At 39.0% G+C, this 23,120-nt stretch overlaps 1 protein-coding gene across 1 annotated transcript; it reads left to right on the forward strand.

Moving 5' to 3' along the window:
* Positions 1 to 21,301: 21,301 nt before the first annotated feature.
* LOC112778488 (protein ALP1-like) lies at positions 21,302 to 22,481 on the forward strand. Its single transcript, XM_025822800.1, has 3 exons — positions 21,302 to 21,373; positions 21,678 to 21,903; positions 22,000 to 22,481. The coding sequence occupies exons 1-3, from the start codon at positions 21,302 to 21,304 to the stop codon at positions 22,479 to 22,481; spliced, it is 780 nt and encodes a 259-aa protein (XP_025678585.1).
* The last annotated feature ends 639 nt before the right edge of the window (positions 22,482 to 23,120 follow it).

Below are 23,120 nucleotides of genomic sequence, written 5' to 3' on the forward strand. Positions count from 1 at the left end.
TATTTTCAAGTTAGCCACCAACTTCTTGAAACATGTGTCCGTGAATTGAGTGCCATTGTCTGTGGTGATGGAGTAAGAAACCCCAAACCTTGTAACAATGTTTCTGTACAAGAATTTCCGACTTCTTTGAGCAGTGGCATTAGCTAGGGGCTCTGCCTCAATTCATTTTGTGAAGTAATCCACCCCTACAATGAGGAACTTGACTTGTCCCGATCCTTGGGAAAATAGTCCGAGGGGGTCGAGTCCTCACTTTGCGAACGGCCAAGGTGATGTTACACTGATGAGCTCCTCTGGAGGGGCAATGTGGAAGTTAGCATGCTTTTGATATAAATCTTTGACTTTGTATTTGGGTTTTTGCTCTGTTGTTTCCTCCAAAGGGTGCCCCTGGACTTTCGTGTGAGTCCTGAGGTTTTCCTTTTACTGCTGTATCTGACATCTGATGTTTTGCTGTTATTGTCCGAGTTATTTCCTTATTTGCCCGAGTTGTTTGGTAGTAACCCCATAGTTGACCTATGCCTTCCTGAAAAAACATTGCTGAGATGTCTACTAAGATCCCGGACGGCATGTTTGATTGGCTGAATTCCATAGTTTTAATGCGTGTTACTGTGGCTGACCCTGAGTACTGTGTGTAACTTAGGAGGTTCCGTAGAATTTGTAGGGATAGGGATGAGGAGAAGAATTAAGAGTTGGTGTCGCCGGACCCTGAGGAGAAGGTTTGTTTTCCTTCCTTGGGGGAACGGCCATTTTTCTATGCTTATGACTACTTTTTCAGTCAGTTGAATATTACCATCCCTTATACCGCCTTCGAGATCGACTTGTTGTGGTCTTGTAATGTAGCCTGAATGAGGCTTCTGTTATTGCCCCCTGGTTTAGTGTTGTCTAGTTTTTGAAAATGCATCAGCTCGGGCATTCTGCTCCCGAGGTATGTGTTGGACTTCATATTCCTTGAATTGTCTGAGCTGTTGGTGCTCGCTGGTTTTGAAAGTGCATCAGCTCGGGCATTCTGCTCTCGAGGTATGTGTCGGACCTCATATCCCTCGAATTGTCCAAGATGTTGGACTTGGTGGTGTATCATCTCGGCCATTTTATTTCCGAGGTATATGTCAGACCTCATATCCCCCGAATTGTCTGAGCTGTTCTCTGATTTTGTCCAGCGTCCCCTGAATTATCCGAGCTGTTCTCTGGTTTTGTCTAGGTATTTTTTCATGTTGGAATCCTTAGCTTGGTAGCTCCCTTCTATTTGTGAGGTGACTACTTGTGAATTACTGAACACGGTAAGCTTTTGAACTCCTACCTCCTTGGCCAGCCTTAAACCAGCCAGTAGTGGCTCGTATTCAGCTTGGTTATTTAGCTTGATTTGGGTTCCCTTATCACTTTCTATAATTACGCCTGCGTCATTCCCGATTTTTTTTAAAGAGTCGTCGACGTAGAGATTCCATTTTGTGGGAGTTCCCGAGGTGTTAGTGTACTCTGCAATAAAGTCGGCCAGATACTGTGATTTGATGGCTGTTCGAGCTTCACATCGAAGATCAAATTTGGATAACTCCACTGCCCACTGTAGGATTCTTCCAGCTAGGTCTATTTTCTGTAGGATGCCTTTTATGGGTTGGTTGGTCCGAACTCTGATAGTTTGAGCTTGAAAGTATGGGTGGAGTTGTCGAGAAGTGAGTATGAGGGCGTAGGCGAACTTTTTCTATCTTTTGATAGTTTAGTTCGGCTCCTTGTAGAGCTTTGATGATGAAGTAGACAGGTTGTTGCCCACTTTCGTCTTCTCTAACTAGTGCTGAGGCTATTGCCCGACTTCCCACTGCGAGGTATAATATGAGTTCTTCACTTTCCCGTGGTCGGGTAAAAATGGGTGGTTGCCCCAAGAATTTTTGAAATCTCGGAAGGCTTGTTCGCACTCTGTTGTCCTATTCAAACCTCTCTCCCTTCCTTAATATACCTCTTTGAGGTGTCTTTTGCAAGATGATTTAGAGATCCCTCCTCCTGCGAATCCTCCATTTATCATATGAACATGTCTCTCAGGGGTGTGTGGTGGACGTTCAACTCGCCCGACCTCTTCGGTGTGAGGTGGATGTTCAACTTATCCGACCATTTTGGTGTGAGGTGGACGTTCAACTCGTCCGACCTCTTCGGTGTGAGGTGGACGTTCAACTCGTCTGACCTCTTCGGTGTGAGGTGGACGTTCAACTCGCCCGACCTCTTCGGTGTGAGGTGGATGTTCAACTCATCCGACCTCTTCGGTGTGAGGTCGATGTTCCACTCGTCCGACCTCTTCGGTGTGAGGTGGATGTTCCATTCGTCCGACCTCTTCGGTGTGAGGTGGACATTCAACTCGCCCGACCTCTTCGGCCCTTCTTCTTTTTCTTGGTTCATCTGCTTTATTGGCTAAGTACCGATCTAATCACCCTTCTCTTGCCAATTCCTCTATGACATTCTTTAGGTCGAAGCACTCGTCGGTAGGATGTCCGTAGATTCAGTGGTACTCGTAGTATTCTGTCTGATTTCCTCCTTCTTTTTGCTTTTGATTGGGCGAGGTGGTGGGATCTTCTCTGTGTGGCATATTTCTCGGTAAACATCCACAAGAGACACCTGAAGAGGGGTGTAATTGTGGTATTTTCTAGGCTTCTCACCGGGTTGATCCTCTTTTTTCTTGGACTCTTTATCCTTGTCCTGTGGTGGGTTAGGAGAATTAAGTTTTTGAGCTCTTTCCTAGTCGAGAGTTCTCCTCCATGTTGATGTATTTCTCTGCCCGTACTTGTACCTTGTTCAGAGATGTTGGGTATTTCTTGGATATTGAGTGGCTAAAAGGTCTTTCTCGTAGGCCATTGATGAGACCCATGATAGCTGCTTCTGTTGGTAGACATTGTATGTCCAGGCATGCTTTGTTGAATCTTTCCATGTAGTTGTGAAGACTTTCTCGATCTCCTTGCTTGATCCCTAGTAAGCTCGGGGAGTGTTTGGTTTTGTCCTTTTGGATGGAGAATCTGGCGAGGAATTTTTTAGCTAAGTCGTCAAAACTTGTGATGGATCTAGGAGGCAAACTGTCGAACCACTTTATTGTTATTTTTGTTAGGGTAGTCGAGAAGACTTTGCATCGAATAGCGTCCGAGGCATCAGTGAGATACATTCTGCTTTTGAAATTGCTAAGATGATGGCTTGGATTCGATGTGCCGTCGTACGAGGTCATGTTTTGGGCCTTAAAATCTTTTGGAACTTTAGCTTTCATGATCTCTTTGGTGAAGGGATCTTGATCCTTGTGGGGGCTGTCATCGTGACCGGTTTGAACGGTTTTGGTTTTTAGGTCAGCTTCGAGTTTTAGGAGCTTGTCCTCTAACTCTCGGCGTCGCCTGGTTTCTCTTCGAAGGTCCCTGTTGATGCTCGGCTTATTTTTTGAGTTGTTGGAGATGGTTTTGTTGAGCTTGTAATGCCTCCATGATTTCTGTACTTGGTGAATTTTTGTCTTTATTTGGTTGAGATGCATCTTTTGGTGTGGTGTCCGTGTTCTTATGCGGCGTCTTGTTCTCTAGATCAGAGTCGTGGTCGTTGTCAAGGTTGTCCGCCATGATGATGGGATGACTTCCAGGTCCCCCGCAACGGCGCCAATATTCCGAGGGTTACCTAAAACTGAAGGTTGATCTTCTGATGAGATCTGCTGTGGTGGCCGGAGCTGTCGTGTCTGACTTGTTGGATCTGGTGGCCGGAGCTGTCGTGTCTGACCTGTTGGATCTGATGGCCGGAGCTGTCGTGTCTGACCTGATGGAACTGGTGGAGCTGGAGATGTTGCTGATCCTTTGTCACCGGAGGGTGGTGGTATCTGCAAGAGACTCCGATGCTTAAGTTAGCATGGGCTTTAAGCAGATTTTTAGTAGAATTAGAGTATGAGTTATACCTGGGTGCTCCAGTGTATTTATAATGGTGTGGAGTGACCTTTCTGGAGATAAGATAACATAGTTATATTATCTTATCTTATCTTTGAGTGAAGTCATTTTATCTTTAAGGGAACCACCCTTATCTTTCTAGGCTTTGGCTGCCTTTAGATTTGGGCTGTGTTCCTTCGTTTGGGCCTGTTTGGGCCTCTTAAGGTGATTTGGCCGCGCTCTTTGTGAAGAGGTCGGTAATGGGCCAACCTTCCAAGAGGTCGGCCATGGGCCAACCTTCTAAGAGGTCGGACATGGGCCAACCTTCTAAGAGGTTGGCCAACCCGGTCCTTTATAGCTTGAACCGATGTATGAATAGTTGGAGTTACTGATAAATTCTGCAGAGGGTTGTAATATGTTCTTGATGAAATCTGTGGTGGAACACCAAACTTAAAATCATACATTCACCCTTAAATTATTTTGGTGTGCAATATCAAACTTAGCTCCTTGCAATGCAAAGAACTCTACTTCACTCTTTTATTGAAATAGCTAGGAAAAGAAAACTACCTCCGGTTGGGTTGCCTCCTAATAAGCGCTTATTTATCGTCATTAGCTTGACGTCCTTCTTCCTTGTTCATCCCAACTCATGAATGCTCTCTTCTTTGTTCCAGGGTCCTCTTAGATATTGCTTAGCTCTGTGACCATTTACTGTGAATGTGTCCTTTGTAGCTTCATTCATAAGTTCAAGGCTTCCATGTGGAAAAACCTTAGTCACCAAGTAAAGGCCAATCCATTTGGACTTGAGTTTGCCAGGAAAAATCTTGAGCCTGGAATTATACAAGAGCACTTGCTGTCCTGGTTCAAATTTTCTTTTTGAAATTTTCTTGTCATGCCACCTTTTGGCCATCTCCTTGTATATCTTAGCATTCTCATAAGCTTCCAATCTGAATTCATCCAGTTCATTGAGTTGCAACAACCTTCTCTCTCCTACTGCCTGAGAGTCAAGATTCAAGAGCTTAGTGGCCCAGAAAGCTTTTTGTTCAAGCTCCACAGAAAGGTGACAGAATTTGCCATAGATTAGCTGAAAGGGTGACTTTCCAATTGGAGTTTTGAATGCTGTTCTATATGCCCATAGAGCATCATCCAATTTTCTTGCCCAGTCTTTTCTAGTGATTCCAACTGTCTTCTCCAAGATTCTCTTTAGCTCCCTATTTGCCAATTCAGCCTGCCCATTAGTTTGAGGGTGGTATGGTGTGGCCACTTTATAAATTACCCCATATTTATGGAGTAACTTTTCCATGTGTTTATTGCAAAAGTGGTTGCCACCATCACTAATAAGGCCTTTAGGCACCCCATATCTGGTGAAGATGAGTTTCTTAAGAAATTGAAGGACAATTGGTGCATCACAGGTAGTTGTAACTATGGCTTCTACCCACTTGGAGACATATTCCACTGCTACTAGAATGTATTTGAAGGAATAGGATGGAGGAAAGGGCCCCATGAAATCTATGCCCCAAAGATCAAACAGCTTTACTTCCAGAATAAAGTTTTGAGGCATTTCATTCGTCCTTGTTAGTCCTCTAGCTCTTTGGCATTCATTGCATTGGTGCACAAATTATCTAGCATCTTTGAATATGGTTGGCCAATAAAATCCACTTTGAAGCACTTTAGCAGCTGTTCATTCTGGCCCAAAGTGTCCACCATAAGCTGAACTATGACAGTGCCACAGTATGTCTCTCATCTCAGTTTCAGGGATACACCTTTTAATCGTCCCATCTAGACACCTCTTGAACAAGAAGGGCTCGTCCCACAAGAATTTCTTGGCTTCATTAAGCAGCTTCTTCACTTGTTGTCTGGTGAACTCTTAGGGTATCTTCTTTCCAACCTTGTAGTTTGCAATATCAGCAAACCAAGGTGCTTGTTGGACTTGAAGAAGATGTTCATCTGAAAACTTTTTATTCACTGGTTGTGGTGTATCTTGGTTGGCCTCTTGTGGTAATCTTGACAAATGGTCTACCACTTGATTCTCGCTTTCTTTCCTATCTCTGACTTCAATGTCAAATTCTTGTAGCAACAGCACCCACCTGATAAGTCTAGGCTTGGCATCCTATTTAGACATGAGATACTTGAGAGCAGCATGATCAGTATATACTATAACTTTTGAATCAATCAAGTATTGTGTAAATTTGTCAAATGCATATACAATTGCCAATAGCTCTTTCTCTGTGGTGGTATAATTCTTTTGTGCCTCATTCAACACTTTGCTTGCATAGTATATAACATGATGCAACTTGTCTTTATTTTGCCCCAATACAGCACCAATTGCAACATCACTTGCATCACACATAAGTTCAAAAGGAATTCCCCATTCTGGGGGTGTGATGATTGGTGTTGTAGTGAGTTTCTTTTTCAAGGTTTCAAAGGCATGATTACAATTATCATCAAAGATAAAAGGATTATCAACCACTAGCAAATTGCTCAGTGGTTTGGCTATTTTTGAAAAATCCTTGATGAATCTTCTATAAAACCCAGCATGCCTAAGAAAACTTCTCACTGCTTTTACATTGACAGGTATAGGAAGCTTTTCTATGATCTCTATCTTAGCTCTGTCAACTTCTATACCCTTGCTTGAAACCTTATGCCCAAGAACAATATCCTCTGGTACCATAAAATGACATTTTTCCCAATTCAAAACTAAATTTATTTCTTGGCATCTTTTTAAGACAAGGGTTAGATGTTGCAGACAAGTATCAAATGAGTTACCAAAGACAGAGAAATCATCCATAAAGACCTCTAAAAATTTTTCTACCATGTCAGAGAATATGGAGAGCATACACCTTTGAAAGGTAGCAAGGGCATTGCATAGCCCAAAAGGCATCTTTCTGTAGGCAAAGACTCTAAATGGGCAGGTGAATGATGTCTTTTCTTGATCCTTGGGGTCTACCACTATTTGATTGTATCCAGAATATCCATCCAAGAAGCAGTAATAAGCATGGCCAGCCAATCTTTCTAGCATTTGATCAATGAAAGGGAGAGAAAAGTGATCTTTTCTTGTAGCCTCATTCAGTCTTCTGTAAACAATGCACGTCCTACATCCCATCACTGTCCTTGTAGGGATTAACTCATTCTTCTCGTTGAAGATGACAGTCATGCCTTCCTTCTTTGGCACCACTTGGACTAGACTTACCCAAGGGCTATCAAAAATTGGGTATATGATTCCAGCATCCCACAGCTTCATCACCTCTTTTTGAACCACTTCCTTCATGGTTGGGTTGAGCCTTCTTTGAGGTTGCACCACAGGTCTTGAGTCCTCCTCTAGCAAGATTTTATGCATGCAAATGGTAGGGCTTATACCCTTGATGTCATCAATTGTCCATCCTATGGCTGTCTTGTGAGTTTTTAGTACTTCAATCAACTTTTCTTCATCTTTCATGCTTAAGGAGGAATTGATGATTTCTGGCAAGGTCTCTTCTCCTCCAAGGAATGCATATTTGAGATGAGGAGAAAGGGGCTTCAATTCTTGCTTTGGTGCCTCTTCTGTCTTGTCTTCAGAAGAGATTACTGTTACTTGTTCATCCATGACAGCTTCTAGTTCTTCTTCTTGTTCCTCCTGACCACTTGTTCCAAGTGCTTCTTCTACCAAGTCTTCTATCATTTCCACTCTCATGTGCTTTTCTTTCTCAGGGGGGATATTGCATTGCTTTAAAGACATTGATGATCATTTGCTCATCATGTACCTTGAGGATCATTTCACCTTTCTCCACATCAATGATGGCCCCTTCTCTAGCTAAGAAAGGTCGCCCCAAGATAATTGAATTGTGTCCCTCTGCTTCCATGTCCAAGATGACAAAGTCAGCAGGGAAGATGAATTCCCCAACCTTCACCAATAAGTTCTCCACAACCCCATTGGGTATCTTGAGTGATCTATCCACCATTTGAAGTGACATTCTAGTGGGTTTAACTTCCTCTATTGAAAGCTTTTTCATCATTGAGAGAGGCATCAAATTGATGCCAGCACCTAAGTCACAGAGAGCTCTTTCCAAAGTCATGTTGCCTATGGTGCATGATATGATGAAGCTCTCTGGATCTTTGAGTTTTGGTGGAATGCCTCTTTGAATCATTGCACTATATTCTTGGGTCAAGATCACAGTCTCTTTTTCATTCCAGCTTCTCTTCTTGTTAATGAGTTTCTTGAGGAATTTTTCATACAAAGGCATCTGCTCCAATGCTTCAGCAAGGGGGAGGTTGATTCCAAGCTTCTTAAAAACCTTCAGAAACTTTGGAAATTGTTGGTCCTTGAGCTCTCTTTGCAACCTTTGAGGGTATGGCAGAGAGGAAATGTAAGGTTTCACCTCCTTCCTCTGTTCTTGTGGATGTTCTTCCATGACTTGCTTTCCTTTCCTTGGAGCTTGTGGCTCTTCCTCCTTCTTCTTGAGCTTCTCCTGCTCCTTCTCTTCAGTTGCCACTTTACTGTCAACTTTATCATTTTCCAGTGTCCTTCCACTTCTGAGTTGAATTGCTTTGCATTCTTCTTTGGGATTTGGAATGGTATCACTTGGGAGAGTTTTGGTTGGTCTCTCAGCTGGCTGTTTGGACAATTGTCCAATTTGTCTTTCTAGATTTCTCAGTGAGGCTTCATGATTCTTATTAGCCAACTCTTGATGCTTCATCATTTTTTCCATCATCATCTCCAAATTAGATATTCTTGGGGATTCTTGGGGTGGTTGTAGCTGAGTGTGAGATGCAGATAGTAGATGAAAGTTATTTTGGTTAGTTGATGGGTTATTGGGTGGATAATAGGTGGATGTGGGGTAATTGTTTTGTGGTTTTCTGTAGGGATTTTGGTTAGTTTAATGATGGTTCTGGTGGTTTGTGATGCGGGGGTTGCTTGAGTTGGAATTTCTTTGCCATGAGTTTTGGTTGTCTCTCAACCTTAGATTGGGGTGGTTCCTCCAAGAGGGGTTATAAGTGTCTCCATAAAACTCATTCTGTCCAGCACCTTGGTTGTGCATATAGTGAACTTGTTCTGGCTGCTACTCTTCACAGCTCTCTTCTTGTTGTCCCCACCCAGCTGGTGGTTGGTTTGCAGTGCTCACTGCAGCTAGTTGAAGACCATCTATTCTCTTTGCCATTGATGAGCGGATAATTTATACACTTTTTGGCATTGTTTTTACATAGTTTTTAGTATGTTTTAGTTACTTTTTATTATATTTTTATTAGTTTTTATGCAAAAATCTAGACTTTACTATGAGTTTGTATATTTTTCTATAATTTCAGGTATTTTCTGGTTGAAATTGAGGGATCTGAGCAAAAGTCTAATTCAGAGGCTGAGAAAGGACTGCAGATGCTGTTGGATTCTGACCCTCCTATACTCGAAGTGGATTTTCTAGAGCTACAGAAGCCCAATTGCTACGCTCTCAATTGCGTTAGAACGTAGACATCTTGGGATTTCTAGCAATATATAATAGTGTATACTTTGCCCGAGATTTGATGGCCCAAACTGGCATTTAAACGCCCATCAAAGACCCTTTTCTGGCATAAAACGCCAGAACTGGCACCAGAACTGGAGTTAAACGCCCAAACTGGCATCCAAGTTGGCGTTTAACTATAGAAAAGGTCTATGCACGTGTAAAGCTCAATGCTCAGCCCAAGCACACATCAAGTGGGCCCTGGAAGTGGATTTCTGCACTATCTGCACTTAGTTACTTATTTTCCGTAATCCTTAGTAACTAGTTTAGTATAAATAGCACTTTTTACTATTGTATTCGCATCCATCCATCTTTTATCCATATTTGGAACCTCTTTTCACTTTTATGTTACATTTGGGAGGCTGGCCATTCGGCCATGCCTAGACCTTTTTCTCTTATGTATTTTCTACGGTGGAGTTTCTACACCTCATAGATTAAGGTGCGGAGCTCTGCTGTTCTTCATGAATTAATGCAAGTACTATTGTTTCTCTTTCAATTCACACTTACTTCTTCTCCAAGATATAGTCTCGTACTTAATTCAGTTAAGTCAGAACGAAGGGGTGACCCGTGACAATCACCCACTATCTTCGTTACTCGCTTAGCTAAGATCCACGTGCCTGACAACCATAAGTGGTCTACATGATGTTCAACATAGTCATTGGACGACAGCCAGAGTATATTCTCTTGGGTCTCCAATCCACAGACCGAGTCCATGAGATTAAAACCTTCGTGGTAGAGGCTAGAACCAATTGACAGCATTCCCGAGATCCAAAAAGTCTAAACCTTGTCTGTGGTATTCCGAGTAGGATCTGGGACGGGATGACTGTTACGATCTTTAAACTCACAAATGTTAGGCGCAGTGACAGTGTGCAAAAGGATAGAGAGATCCTATTCCGACACAAGGGAGAACCGACAGATGATTAGCCGTGCGGTAGCTGTACCTGGTATTTTTCATCCGAGACAAGAAATCCAATAGTTAATTAGCCGTGCAGAAATTGTACTTGGACCATTTTCACTGAGAGGGTCATACAGCTTACCATGGAAGGGAGCACGCATGATTGGATGAAGACAATAGGAAAGCAGAGGTTCAGAAGCAACAAAGCATCTCCAAACGCTTATCTGAAATTCCCACCAATGGATTACATAAGTATCTTTATTTTATTTTGTTTTATTTATCTTTCAATTATCAAAACTCATAACCAATTGAATCTGCCTGACTAAGATTTACAAGATAACCATAGCTTGCTTCAAGCCGGCAATCTCCGTGGGATCGACCCTTACTCGCGTAAGGTATTACTTGGACGACCCAGTGCACTTGCTGGTTAGTTGTACCGGAGTTGTGAAAAGTGTGCTCACAATTCCGTGCACCAAGTTTTTGGCGCCGTTGCCGGAGATTGTTCGAGTTTGAACAACTGACGGTTCATCTTGTTGCTTAGATTGGGTAATTTTATTTTATGTTTAAACTTTTTATTTTTATTTTCGAAATTTTTTTAAGAATGAATTCTAGAGCTTCAGGAGATATGTTGAAGCCTGGCTGGCTGTTAAGCCATGTCTAATCTTTTGGACTGAGGTTTCCACTTTCCATTGTAAAAAGGACATGTCTGTATTTGTTATGCTAAAGCTTGGCTGGCCATTTGGCCATGTCTAATTCTTTTGGACCGAAGCTTTAGAATAACATTGCATGAGCCTTTGGATTCTTAAATCTGATATTGTTATTTATAGTGTTTTGCTAATGCTTGGCTGGCCATTTGGCCATGTCTAATTCTTTTGGACCGAAACTTTAGACTAACATTGCATGTATCCTAGAATTCTTATTAAAAATTTTTCAATTTCTTTATTTTCTTTTTCCAAAATAATTTCGAAAAAAATTACAAAATTTTTTTAATAAAACCATAAATACCAAAAAAATAATATGTTTCTTGTTTGAGTCTTGTGTCAAACTTTAAGTTTGGTGTCAACTGCATGTTTTTAATTTTTCTTAAATTTTTGAAAATTCATCATGTGTTCTTTCTTGATCTTCAAGCTGTTCTTGATGATTTCCTTTGTTTAATCTTGTGATTTTCTTGTTTTGTGTTTTTTGTTGTTTTTCACATGCATTTTCGAATTCATACTGTCTAAACATTAAAAATTTTTAAGTTTGGTTTCTTACATGCCTTTCTTTTCTTAAAATTTTTCAAAAATATGTTCTTGATGTTCATCTTGATCTTAAAAGTGTTCTTGGTGTTCATCTTGACATTCAAAGTGTTTTTGCATATTTTTCTTGTTTTGATCTTAAATTCTTATGTCTTGTGTCATTTTGTTGTTTTTCTCTTTCCTCATTAATCCAAAAAAAAAAATATCTTTTCCTTATTTTACTCATAAATTTCGAAATTTTGGGTTGACTTAGTCAAAGATTTTTAAAATTTAGTTGTATCTTGTTAGTCAAGTCAAAATTTCAATTTAAAAAATTTTATCTTTTCAAATCTTTTTCAAAAATCAAATCTTTTTCATTTTCCTTCTTAATATTTTTGAATTTGTTAAATAAATTTTTCAAAATATTTTTCTTAATTTTATTTCATATTTTCGAAAATCCTTGCTAACAATTAATGTTTTGATTAAAAAATTTCAAGTTTGTTACTTTCTTGTTAAGAAAGTTTCAATCTTTAAATTCTAGAATCATATCTTTTAGTTTCTTGTTAGTCAAGTCATCAACTTTAATTTTAAAAAAATCAAATCTTCTTAATTTCTTTTTCAAATCTTTTTCAAAATAAGTTTCAATCATATCTTTTTAAAATTTTAATTTCAAAATCTTTTTCTGATTTCTTATCTTCTCAAAATTTATTTTCAAATCTTTTTCAACTAATTACTTGTTTGTTTTGTTTTGGTTTTAAAAGCTTACTATTTCTTATCTTTTTCAAAACCACCTAACTACTTTTCCACTTCTCATTTTTCGAAAACAACTAGACACCTTTTCAAAATTCTTTTTAATTAACTGATTATTTTAAATTCTAATTTTATTTTATTTTTTTAATATTTCCGAATACTAACCAATAATTAAAATAAAAACAAAAATATTTTTCTTTTCTTTTAATTAATATTCAAATACTCTCTCTCTCATCTCTTTCTATTTATTTTATTTATTTACTAACACTCCTCTTCTACTCATAATTCGAACCCCCTCTCTCTCTCTCTCTGTGTGTTCGAATTTCTTCTTCCTTCTTCATTCTATTATTCTTTTCCTCTGACACATAAAGGAATATCTATACTGTGACATAGAGGATTCCTCTTCTTTTCTGCTCTCTTCTTTTTCATATGAGCAGGAACAAGGATAAAGACATTCTTGTTGAAGCTGATCCTGAACCTGAAAGGACTCTGAAGAGGAAGCTAAGAGAAGCTAAAGCACAACACTCTGGAGAGGACCTAACAGAAAATTTTGAAAAAGAAGCAGACATGGCAGCCGAACAGAACAACAATGCTAGAGATGCAAGGAAGATGCTTGGTGACTTTACTGCACCAACTTCAAACTTTCATGGAAGAAGCATCTCAATTCCTACAATTAGAGCAAACAACTTTAAGCTTAAGCCTCAATTAGTTTCTCTAATACAGTAGAATTGCAAGTTTCATGGACTTCCATTGGAAGATCCTCATCAGTTCTGAGCTGAATTCTTGCAAATCTGTGACACTGTTAAGACCAATGGGGTTGATCCCGAGGTCTACAGACTTATACTTTTCTCCTTTGCTATAAGAGACAAAGCTAGGATATGGTTGGACTCACAACCTAAAGAAAGCCTGAACTCTTGAGAAAAGTTGGTCAATGCTTTCTTGGCCAAATTCTTTCCACCTCAAAAGATGAGCAAGCTTAGAGTGGAAGTCCAAACCTTCAGACAGAAGGAAAGTGAATCCCTCTATGAAGCTTGGGAAAGATACAAGCAATTGATCAGAAGGTGTCCTTCTGACATGCTTTTAGAATGGAGCATGTTAGGTATATTCTATGATGGTCTGTCTGAATTGTCCAAGATGTCATTGGATCACTCTGCTGGTGGATCTCTTCATCTGAAGAAAACACCTGCAGAAGCCCAGGAACTCATTGAAATGGTTGCAAATAACCTGTTCATGTATACTTCTGAAAGAAATCCTGTGAATACTGGGATGACTCAAAAAAAAGGAGTTCTTGAGATTGATACTCTGAATGCCTTATTGGCTCAGAATAAAATATTGACTCAGCAAGTCAATATGATTTCTCAGAATCTGATTGGATTGCAAGCTGCATCCGGCAGTACTAAAGAAGCCTCCTCTGAAGGAGAAGCTTATGACCTTGAGAATCCTGCAATAGAAGAGGTGAATTACATGGGAGAATCCTATGGAAACACCTATAATCCTTCATGGAGAAATCATCCAAATTTCTCATGGAAGGATCAACAGAAGACTCAACAAGGCTTCAATAATAATAATGGTGGGAAAATTCAGTTTGGCAATAGCAAACCTTTTCTGTCTCATCTTCTCAGCAACAGACAGAGAATTCTAGGCAAAGCCTCTCTGACTTAGCAACCATAGTCTCTGATCTAACTAAGATCACTCTCAGTTTTATAACTGAAACAAAGTCCTCCATCAGAAATTTGGAGGCACAAGTGGGTCAGCTGAGTAAAAGAGTTACTGAAATCCCTGTTAGTACTCTCCCAAGCAATACAGAAGAGAATCCAAAGAGAGAGTGCAAGGCCATCAATATACCCAAAGTGGCCGAACCTATAGAGGAGGAAGAGGCAGTGATTTCCAGTGAGAAAGACCTCAATGGACGTCCACTGACCACTAAGGAGCTCCCTAAAGAGGAACCAAAGGGATCTGAGGCTCATACAAAGACCATAGAGATCCCACGGAACTTAATGCGGCAGTTCATGAGCTCTAATGAAGATTCTTCCTCTGAAGAGGATGAAGATATTGTTGAAGAGCAAGTTGCTCGGTATCTTGGAGCAATCATGAAGCTGAATGCCAAGTTATTTGGTAATGAGACTTGGGAGGATGAACCTCCATTGCTCATCAATGAACTGAATGCCTTGGTTCAGCAAGAATTACCTCAGAAGAAACCGGATCCCAGAAGGTTCTTACTACCCTGTGCCATAGGCACCATGACCTTTGAGAAGGCTCTGTGTGACCTGGGGTCAGGTATAAACCTCATGCCACTCTCTGTAATGGAGAAACTGGGGATCTTTGAGGTACAAATTGCAAGAATCTCACTAGAGATGGCAGACAAATCAATGAAACAGGCTTATGGACTTGTAGAGGATGTCTTAGTGAAGGTTGAATGCCTATACATCCCTGCTAACTTCATAACACTGGCAAGGATAAGGATGAATCCATTATCCTTGGAAGACCCTTCCTAGCCACAGCAAGGGCTGTGATTGATGTGGACAGAGGAGAGTCAATCCTTCAATTGAATGAGGAATACCTTGTGTTTAAGGCTCAAGAATCTCCTTCTGTAACCATGGAGATGAAGCATGAAAAGCTTCTCTCAATACAGAGTCAAACAGAGCCCCCACACTCAACTTCTAAGTTTGGTGTTGGGAGGCCACCATTAAGCTCTGAGTCTCTGTGAAGCTCTCTAAGAGCTCACTGTCAAGCTATTGACATTAAAGAAGCGCTTATTGAGAGGCAACCCAATGTTATTTAATTATATTTATTTTTTATAGACATTTGTTTTTCATTGCAATGTTATGTTTTCTTTAGGTTGATGATCATGTGGAGTCATAAAAATAGTTGCAGAATTAAAGTGGAATAAAAAATAGCATCAAAAATAGCACACCTTGGAGGACAGGCTTACTGGCATTTAAACGCCATTAAGGATAGCAGAATAGGCGTTTAACGCCCATGCAGGCAGTATTCTGGGCGTTAAACGCCAGAAATGGCAGCATTCTGGGCATTCGGAAAAACGCCCAGTAAAGAAGGATTCCTGGCATTTAACGCCAGCCAAGGTATCTGGCTGGGCATTAAACGCCCAAAGAGGCAGTCAAGTGGGCGTTAAACGCCAAAATGGATAGCATTCTGTGCGTTTAACGCCAGGATGACACAAGGGAGGTAATTTTGTTTCCAATTTGATTTTTTTCAATTTTTCATGTTTTAATTCATAATTTTTTGCATCAAACATATTTTAAACTTTCATCTTTCAATTTCTATTTTCAAATATTAATAATCTTTCCAATTCTTTTTAATTCTTTTTTTTTCAATTCCTTCCAAAATATTTTCAAAACTTACATATCTTTTCAAATTCTTTTCAACTCTTTTTAATTTTTCTTATATACAGTAATAAGTTTTCAAAATTAATTGCATCATTCTTCTTCTACTCCTTTCTATCTTATTTTGCTCGAGGACGAGCAAAGCTTTTAAGTTTGGTGTGAAAAAGCTCAGCTTTTTATTTTTCCATAACCATTAATGGCACCTAAGGCCGGAGAAACCTCTAAGAAGAGGAAAGGGAAGGCAGTTGCTTCCAACTCCGAGTCATGGGAGATGGAGAAATTTATCTCAAAAGCCCATCACCAGAAAGAGGATGGAGAAAACAAGAGAGCCCACTCATAGACCTCACCAAGAGCACTCTATCATCCTCCATGAAATCAGAGAGGACCAAAAGGCCATGAGAGAGGAGCAACAAAGGCAAAGAAGAAACATAGAGGAGCTCAAGAACTCCATTGGTTCTTCAAGAGGAAGAAGAAGCCACCATCACTAAGGTGGACCCGTTCTTTAATCTCCTTGTTTATTTTCTTTTCTGTTTTCGATTTTTATGCTTTATGTTTTGACTATGTTTGTGTCTTCATTATATAATCATTAGTATTTAGTGTCTATGTCTTAAAGCTATGAATGTTCCATGAATCTTTCACCTTTCTTAAATGAAAAATGTTTTCTAAAAAAGAAAAAGAAAGTACATGAATTTCGAATCCTATCTTGAAAATAGTTTAATTATTTTGATGTGGTGGCAATACTTTTTGTTTTCTGAATGAATGCTTGAACAGTGCATATTTTTGATAGTGAAGTTTATGAATGTTAAAATTGTTGGCTCTTGAAAGAATAATGAAAAAAGAGAAATGTTATTGATAATCTAAAAAAAATCATAAAATTGATTCTTGAAGCAAGAAAAAGCAGTGAAAAACACAAAGCTTGCAAAAAAAAAAAAGCGAAAAATAAAGAAAAAAAAGAAAAAGAAAAAGCAAGCAGAAAAAGCCAATAGCTCTTAAACCAAAAGGCAAGAGCAAAAAGCCAGTAACCCTTTAAACTAAAAGGCAAGGGTAAAAAGGATCCAAGGCTTTGAGCATTAATGGATAGGAGGGCCCAAAGGAATAAAATCCTAGCCTAAGCGGATAAATCAAGTTGTCGCTAACTATGTGCTTGTGTCATGAAGGTCCAAGTGAAAAGCTTGGGACTGAGTGGTTAAAGTCGTGATCCAAAGCAAAAAGAGTGTGCTTAAGAACTCTGGGCACCTCTAACTGGGCCTCTTGAGCTTTTAGAGTCAAGCCCTCATAGAAATTTTGAAGTCCGTCCCATTCACTAAACATCTCAGGTGGACATTTCCTAATCAAGGCCTTGTATCTCTCCCAAGCCTCATAAAGTGATTCTCCATCCATTTGAGTGAATGTTTGCACTTCTGTCTTCAGTCTAATGATTCTCTGAGGTGGGTAGAACTTGGCTAGGAATTTGCTCACTAGATCATCTTAATTGTTGATTCTTTCTTTGGAAATGTCTCTAGCCATTGAGATGCCTTATCCCTCAAAGAGAATGGAAACAACAGCAGCTTGTAAATATCCGGATGCACACCATTTGTCTTGTCTGATTCACAAATCCTGAGGAAGATAGATAAGTGTTGATTCGGGTCTTCAAGGGGACCTCCTCCATAGGAACAATTGTTCTGCACCAGAGTGATAAGTTGAAGCTTCAACTCAAAGTTATTTGCATGAACATTAGGAGTGAGTATACTGCTCCCACAGTTTCTTGGGTTGGGGAAAGTGTAAGAGGCTAGAACTCTTCTTGGAGGTGGGCCATTGTTGTTGGCCACTTCCTCCGGTAGAATGGGGAGGTTACCCTCCATCTCTTAGTCTTCCTCTTCCTATTCTTCTTCTCCAATCACTCCCTTCTCTTTTGCTTCTCTTCTCAATCTCAAGAATGTTCTCTCTGGCTCAGAATTAAAAGAGGTAGATGCACCCCTTCTTTCTCCTGGCATACAACACAAACAAAACCAGAAACAAAAATAAAGCACTCTGTTGCTAGAGTGAGGTCAAAGTTAGCATAAACAAAATCTCAAACAGTTAGTGTGCTTAACAAAAACAAAGAAAAATTCTTAATCTAGATTATCACCTACTTAATCATTGTCAATCTAAATCAATCCCCGGCAACGACGCCAAAAACTTGATGAGAGAAAATTGATTCCACACAAACTAACCGGCAAGTGTACTGGATCGCATCAAGTAGTAAAACTCACTAAAGTGAGGTCGATCCCACAGGGATTGATGGATTAAGCAACTTTAGTATGGTGATGAATTTAGTTAAGCTAATATTGATGAATTGAGTGGAATATTGATTGAAAGAAAGTAATTTGCAAGAATTCTAAAGTGCAGAATGTAAAATTTTGGAAAGTAAATGGCAGGAAGCTTAAATAGCTGAAACATAAAGTGCAAGAAATTAAAAGGACTGAATCTTAAATTGCAAGGAATGTAAATAACTGAATCTTAAAGTGCAGGAAAGTAAAAGTGTAGAAACTTAAATGGCAAGGAAACTTAAATTGCATGAATTATAAAGGGAATTGGGTGCTGGGATTCAAAACAGAAATGGACAATGTAAATTGCAGTGAAATCGGAGTGATCTAAATTGAAGAAATTCAAAGAAAGTGATTCATCAGGGATGGGAGATATCATAATCCTTCATGAATCAAATGGGTCTCAACTCCTTTCTCAATCATATGGGTAGATCTATGGCAGATTGAATTTGATTGGATCCCAATTCCTTGGTAATCCAATCTCTCTAATCACAATCAATCTTGCCAATTCCTTGATCCAATTGTTATGAGAAGAGGTTAAGTGCATTTCTCTTATCCATAAGCCACACTAATTCTCAGGATCTCAATTCCTCCCGAATAGTATTGATCAAGAGAGTAGTGAAGGATAGAGCTCCAATTCTAACGTGAGTGATTCCCCTTCCGAGGCTCACATCCACATTCAATTGAATTAAACCGCCTTCTGGAGTGAGTAATTCTCAATCAAAACAGAAGATATCCTATAGCTAGACAATTGAATTGAGAAGAAGAAGAATTTCATTGATTCATTGAGATTACAATAGAGCTCTTTTCCCTAATGAAATTGGGGTTTAGTTCATCATTGCTCTAGTACAAAACATAAAAGAAAAAGTGCAGAAGATGAAGAACAGAAGGAAATTAAAATGAAATGTAAAATGCAGAGTTTCCCGATTTGCTAGCTAACTCCCTTAATGAATCAAATTCTCCTCTATTTATACACTTTCCAATTCAGTCTTCAAGTACTTGGATTGGGCTTTTTGGCCTTTGTTGCAGCAAGTCAGAAAAGGTTCGGATTGGTGCTTCAATGTAGCTTCAGGAGAACGTAGGGTTCTCAAAGAGAGCGCAACGCTGATTCACCGACGCGTACGCCTCTCCTGCACGTGCGCATCCTTGCTCGCGACACGCTTCCGCATTCCTTGCATTTTTTACACATCGACGCGTACACGTAACATGCGCGTGCGCGTCATTGCCATCTCCAGCCTCTATCATGCATACGCGTATCATACATGCATGCACGTCCTTTGTTACCGCTCTTTAAATGAGCGCTACGTTTGCGCCATGAGCGCTCCCACGCGTGCGCGTCTTCTACACGTGCACGTGGATGTCAAATTATCAACTCCCCGCTTCTGCGCCATCCACGCGAATGCGTGCTTCTTCAAAGATGCTACACCCATGTGTATACATCTCTTACGTGTATGCGTTGATGGCCTCACGCGTAGCGCTCTTGGCCTGAGAACACTAATCACACCCACGCGTACGCGTCATGCACGCGTACGCGTGGATCTTCCAAAATGCTTGCCCTACGCGTAAGCGTCCTGTACGCGTGCGCGTCGCTAGAGAGCATAGCATTCTTTGAAATAGAGCATGGCACCAGTGTTCATGTTACAAGGGAACGTAGTGTTCTCCAAATGAGCGCTATGTTCTTCTGTCCTGCCTCTTTCTATGCCTTTTCTTTTCATCTCTTCACCTGCCATCAATCAAACATGCAATCAAAGTCTCACCAAAATCATATGGTTTTGCATCATTTCATAATAATCAAATAAGTCTTGCATAACTCTCATGATAATGCATAAAATCAACAATGTTTGATTGAATCAAGACAACATGAAATTCTAATCCAATCTTATAGTGTAAGAAAGTGCATGAAACTTAATGAAAACAAGTAAAAATTGCTAGTAAAACTAGCCTAAAATGACTTGTCATCAACAGATAGACCGGCAAGTATACCAGGTCATCCAAGTAATACCTCAGGTGAGTGAGGGTCGATCCCATGGAGATTGTTAGTTGGAGCAAGCAGTTGTTACCTTGGGTAGCGTTTGTTTTCGAAGACAGGACATAGAGACATGGACAATACAATGTTAAAAACTGTTTGTTGGCAGAGACATGGACATTGAACAAATTGTCTCCGGGGCAATTTTTTATATTTTGGTGTCCACTTTTTCACGGAGGACAATGATGGACACGGCATTTGACAAGATGGACACTGTTTTTTTTATAATTTTTTCTTCCTTTTTTACCCATAAATATTTTTATTATTCCATCATTGCCCTAATTTTACATCTTCAATGCAACGCCGATCTACTCCACGGTATTCTCTTCTCCCTATTCGCTGTCTTCTATCTTCTTCTTCTTTCTCTGGGAGGTTTGTTCTTCATCTTCTTGCTCTCTGTCTTCTCTCTTCTTTTTCTTCTTCCTGCTGATTCTCTATTCTTCTTTCTCTGGCAGGTTCTATCTTCTTCCTGCTCTCTGTAGTCTCCTAGTCTCTGTAGCTAACTTCAAAATTACCTTGTAGCAACTACAACCTCTTCACTTTGCATTTTTAGGTCGGTCTCTCTCTCTCTCTCTCTCTCTCTCTCAAACTCGTTGTTGTAGTTTGATCAATCAAAGAGAGTTGCTATTTAATTAGTTTCTGCACATGCTGAATCTCAAAAACACTCTCTGACTTTCAAGAATCTCAAATGCTTCGATTTTTCTGGGTATTATCTATTTGAATCATTTTCAAATCCGCCATTTATAAAAGCATTGCAAGGTTTTACGCATGCCACCTATTAGCCCAACCTAATGCTGAAAATGAGGATCCTGCAGAGAAACCAAATAATGCTGAGTGAATTGAAAATCTGAAAATTAAATATGAACAAGAAAAATTGTATTTTGTATGACAAAATTGGTGAGTTTTTTAAATATGCTATAAATGAATGAATATACAAAATTATATGTGTGTTTCATTTGAATTGTATGTGTGACAAAATTGGTGATTTTTTTAATGATGCTATGAATGAATGGACAAAGTTCTTTCTATGTTGTTCTTAATAGATGAATGAATAAAAAAAAGTATACTGAACTCTTCTTATTTGTTTGAATTCAAAAATAAAATAATTAGAGGTTATGTTGCTGTTATGCTTATTGCTGGTGATTATTTTTAGTATTTGTAAAATTTTATTATAATTTATTATTTATATTTTTGACCTGTTGATTAGGGAATAATGGAACCATTGGACCGCTCTGAGCAATTTAGACGATTTCTTGTTTTTTATTTTATGATTCAGTCTGAGCTTGAGGCAGTTTTGATATTAGTTTTGATGTTTGTATTTTTCTATTTGAGAAACAGGATAAGAGGGCATTTGTTTGTTAGGAATAGAGAAATTAATACTAATCCCTTAAGACGAAATGTGTTAAACCGCATAATAGGAGGAGACGATAGAAATTGCATTTGGGAATTAAGGATGAGTGTAGACGCATTAGGAAGATTATATGAGTTACTTAAAGTTCAGGGTGGATTAAGTGATAATTGTCGTGTAAGTATACCTGAGCAAATGATTATATTTTTGATAATATTAGCTCATCATAAAAAGAATTGCACATTTCAAGTTAGATTTTATAGGTCAGGAGAAACAATAAGTAGGTATTTCAATAAGGTGTTGTACTCGGTTATACGTGTTCAAAGCTTATTGTTTGCAAAGGTTGTTCCTGTCCCAGATGACTGCATAGATCCCCGATGAAAATGGTTCAAGGTAAATCTAGTGAATAACTACTGGAGTGGTTTTGTTTTATGTATAATTTTGTAGAGTTAGTCTTGACACTTAAATTTCTTTGGTTTAGGGTTGTCTAGGAGCATTAGATGGAACATATATAGATGTGACTGTTTCTGAAGAAGATAAATCAAGATACCGAACAAGAAAGGGTAAAATATCAACCAACGTCCTAGGCATACGCAATCGAGATATGAATTTTGTGTACGTACTTAGTGGTTGGGAAGGATCCGCATCGGATTCAAGAGTCCTTAGAGATGCTATTTCACGTTGTAATAACCTCAAGATACCAATTGGTATGTAATAATTAAGTTTTGGATAACAAAAACACTTCAAAATGTTAGTTCATACAAATTTTTTAATCCTTTTAACGTATATCTTTTAATTTATAGGGAATTATTATTTAGTAGATGCTGATTATACTAATTGCAAGGAATTTCTAGCACCATATAGGAAAACTCGATATCATGTACAAGAAGGGGCCCATAGAAGAAATGCACCTAGAAACTTTCGAGAATATTTTAACAAGAAGCACTCTTTAGCTAGGAACATTATTGAGCATTGTTTTGGTTTACTTAAGAAGAGATGGGCAATTTTGAGGAGTCCTTGTTTCTACAAAATTAAAACACAAAACAGAATAATAATTGCATGTTGTCTACTGCAAAATTTTATTCGGCTTAATATGGACTCCGATCTTGAAGAGGACATCTTACTTGAGAATGACCACATAATTATTGGAGAGGAGCATGGTGGTAATGAAGATGGCGATGATGAGATGATTGACAATGTAGAGAGCAACAATGAATGGACTGCTTGGCGAGACAACTTAGCACATGAAATGTACACTGAGTGGATGCAAAGCCATATAAATTAGCTAGTTTACTTGTTGTATGTGTTTCATTTGAATTATTTTGATAATTTGTTGTCTTGAATATTTATTATAAGACCTCACAGTGAAACTGTAATCAATATTGATGTTGTGTTTTGACTACATATACCACTTGTTTAAAATGATGTCATAATGTGTTTAGGATGCTCACTTGAATTTTGATTGAGTCAATCTAGATAGTAGAGACAAATGGATAGACATGTCTGGACTGATGAAGAGACCGAGACATTTGTCGGTTTTATGGAGGAGCTTGTCAGTGAAGGAAGAATAGCTGATGCAGGTCAGTTTAAACTTGGATCTTTTGAGAAGCTTGCTACAAAAATGAATGAGAGATTTCCAGATGGTGACTTTCAAATAAGTCACTGGAAGAGCAAGGTTAAGAGGCTAAAAGAAAAATATCAATTTGCTGCTGAGATGGCAGCTTGTAGCGGTTTTGGATGGGATGATGTGAAGCAATACGTGGTTGTGGACAACAAAGAGATTCTAGCTGCATATATGAAGGTTAGTTTTCATGTTTGATTTGATTCACTTAATTTTATTCTATTTGACAATTAGTTCTATCCCTCTTTGATAATCTTTTATTTGTTTTCTAGAAACAAGGAGTAAGATTGTATACTCCAGGAA

The sequence above is a fragment of the Arachis hypogaea genome, chromosome 19 (assembly GCF_003086295.3).
Source record: "Arachis hypogaea cultivar Tifrunner chromosome 19, arahy.Tifrunner.gnm2.J5K5, whole genome shotgun sequence".
In the NCBI taxonomy this organism is placed as follows: Eukaryota; Viridiplantae; Streptophyta; class Magnoliopsida; order Fabales; family Fabaceae; genus Arachis; species Arachis hypogaea.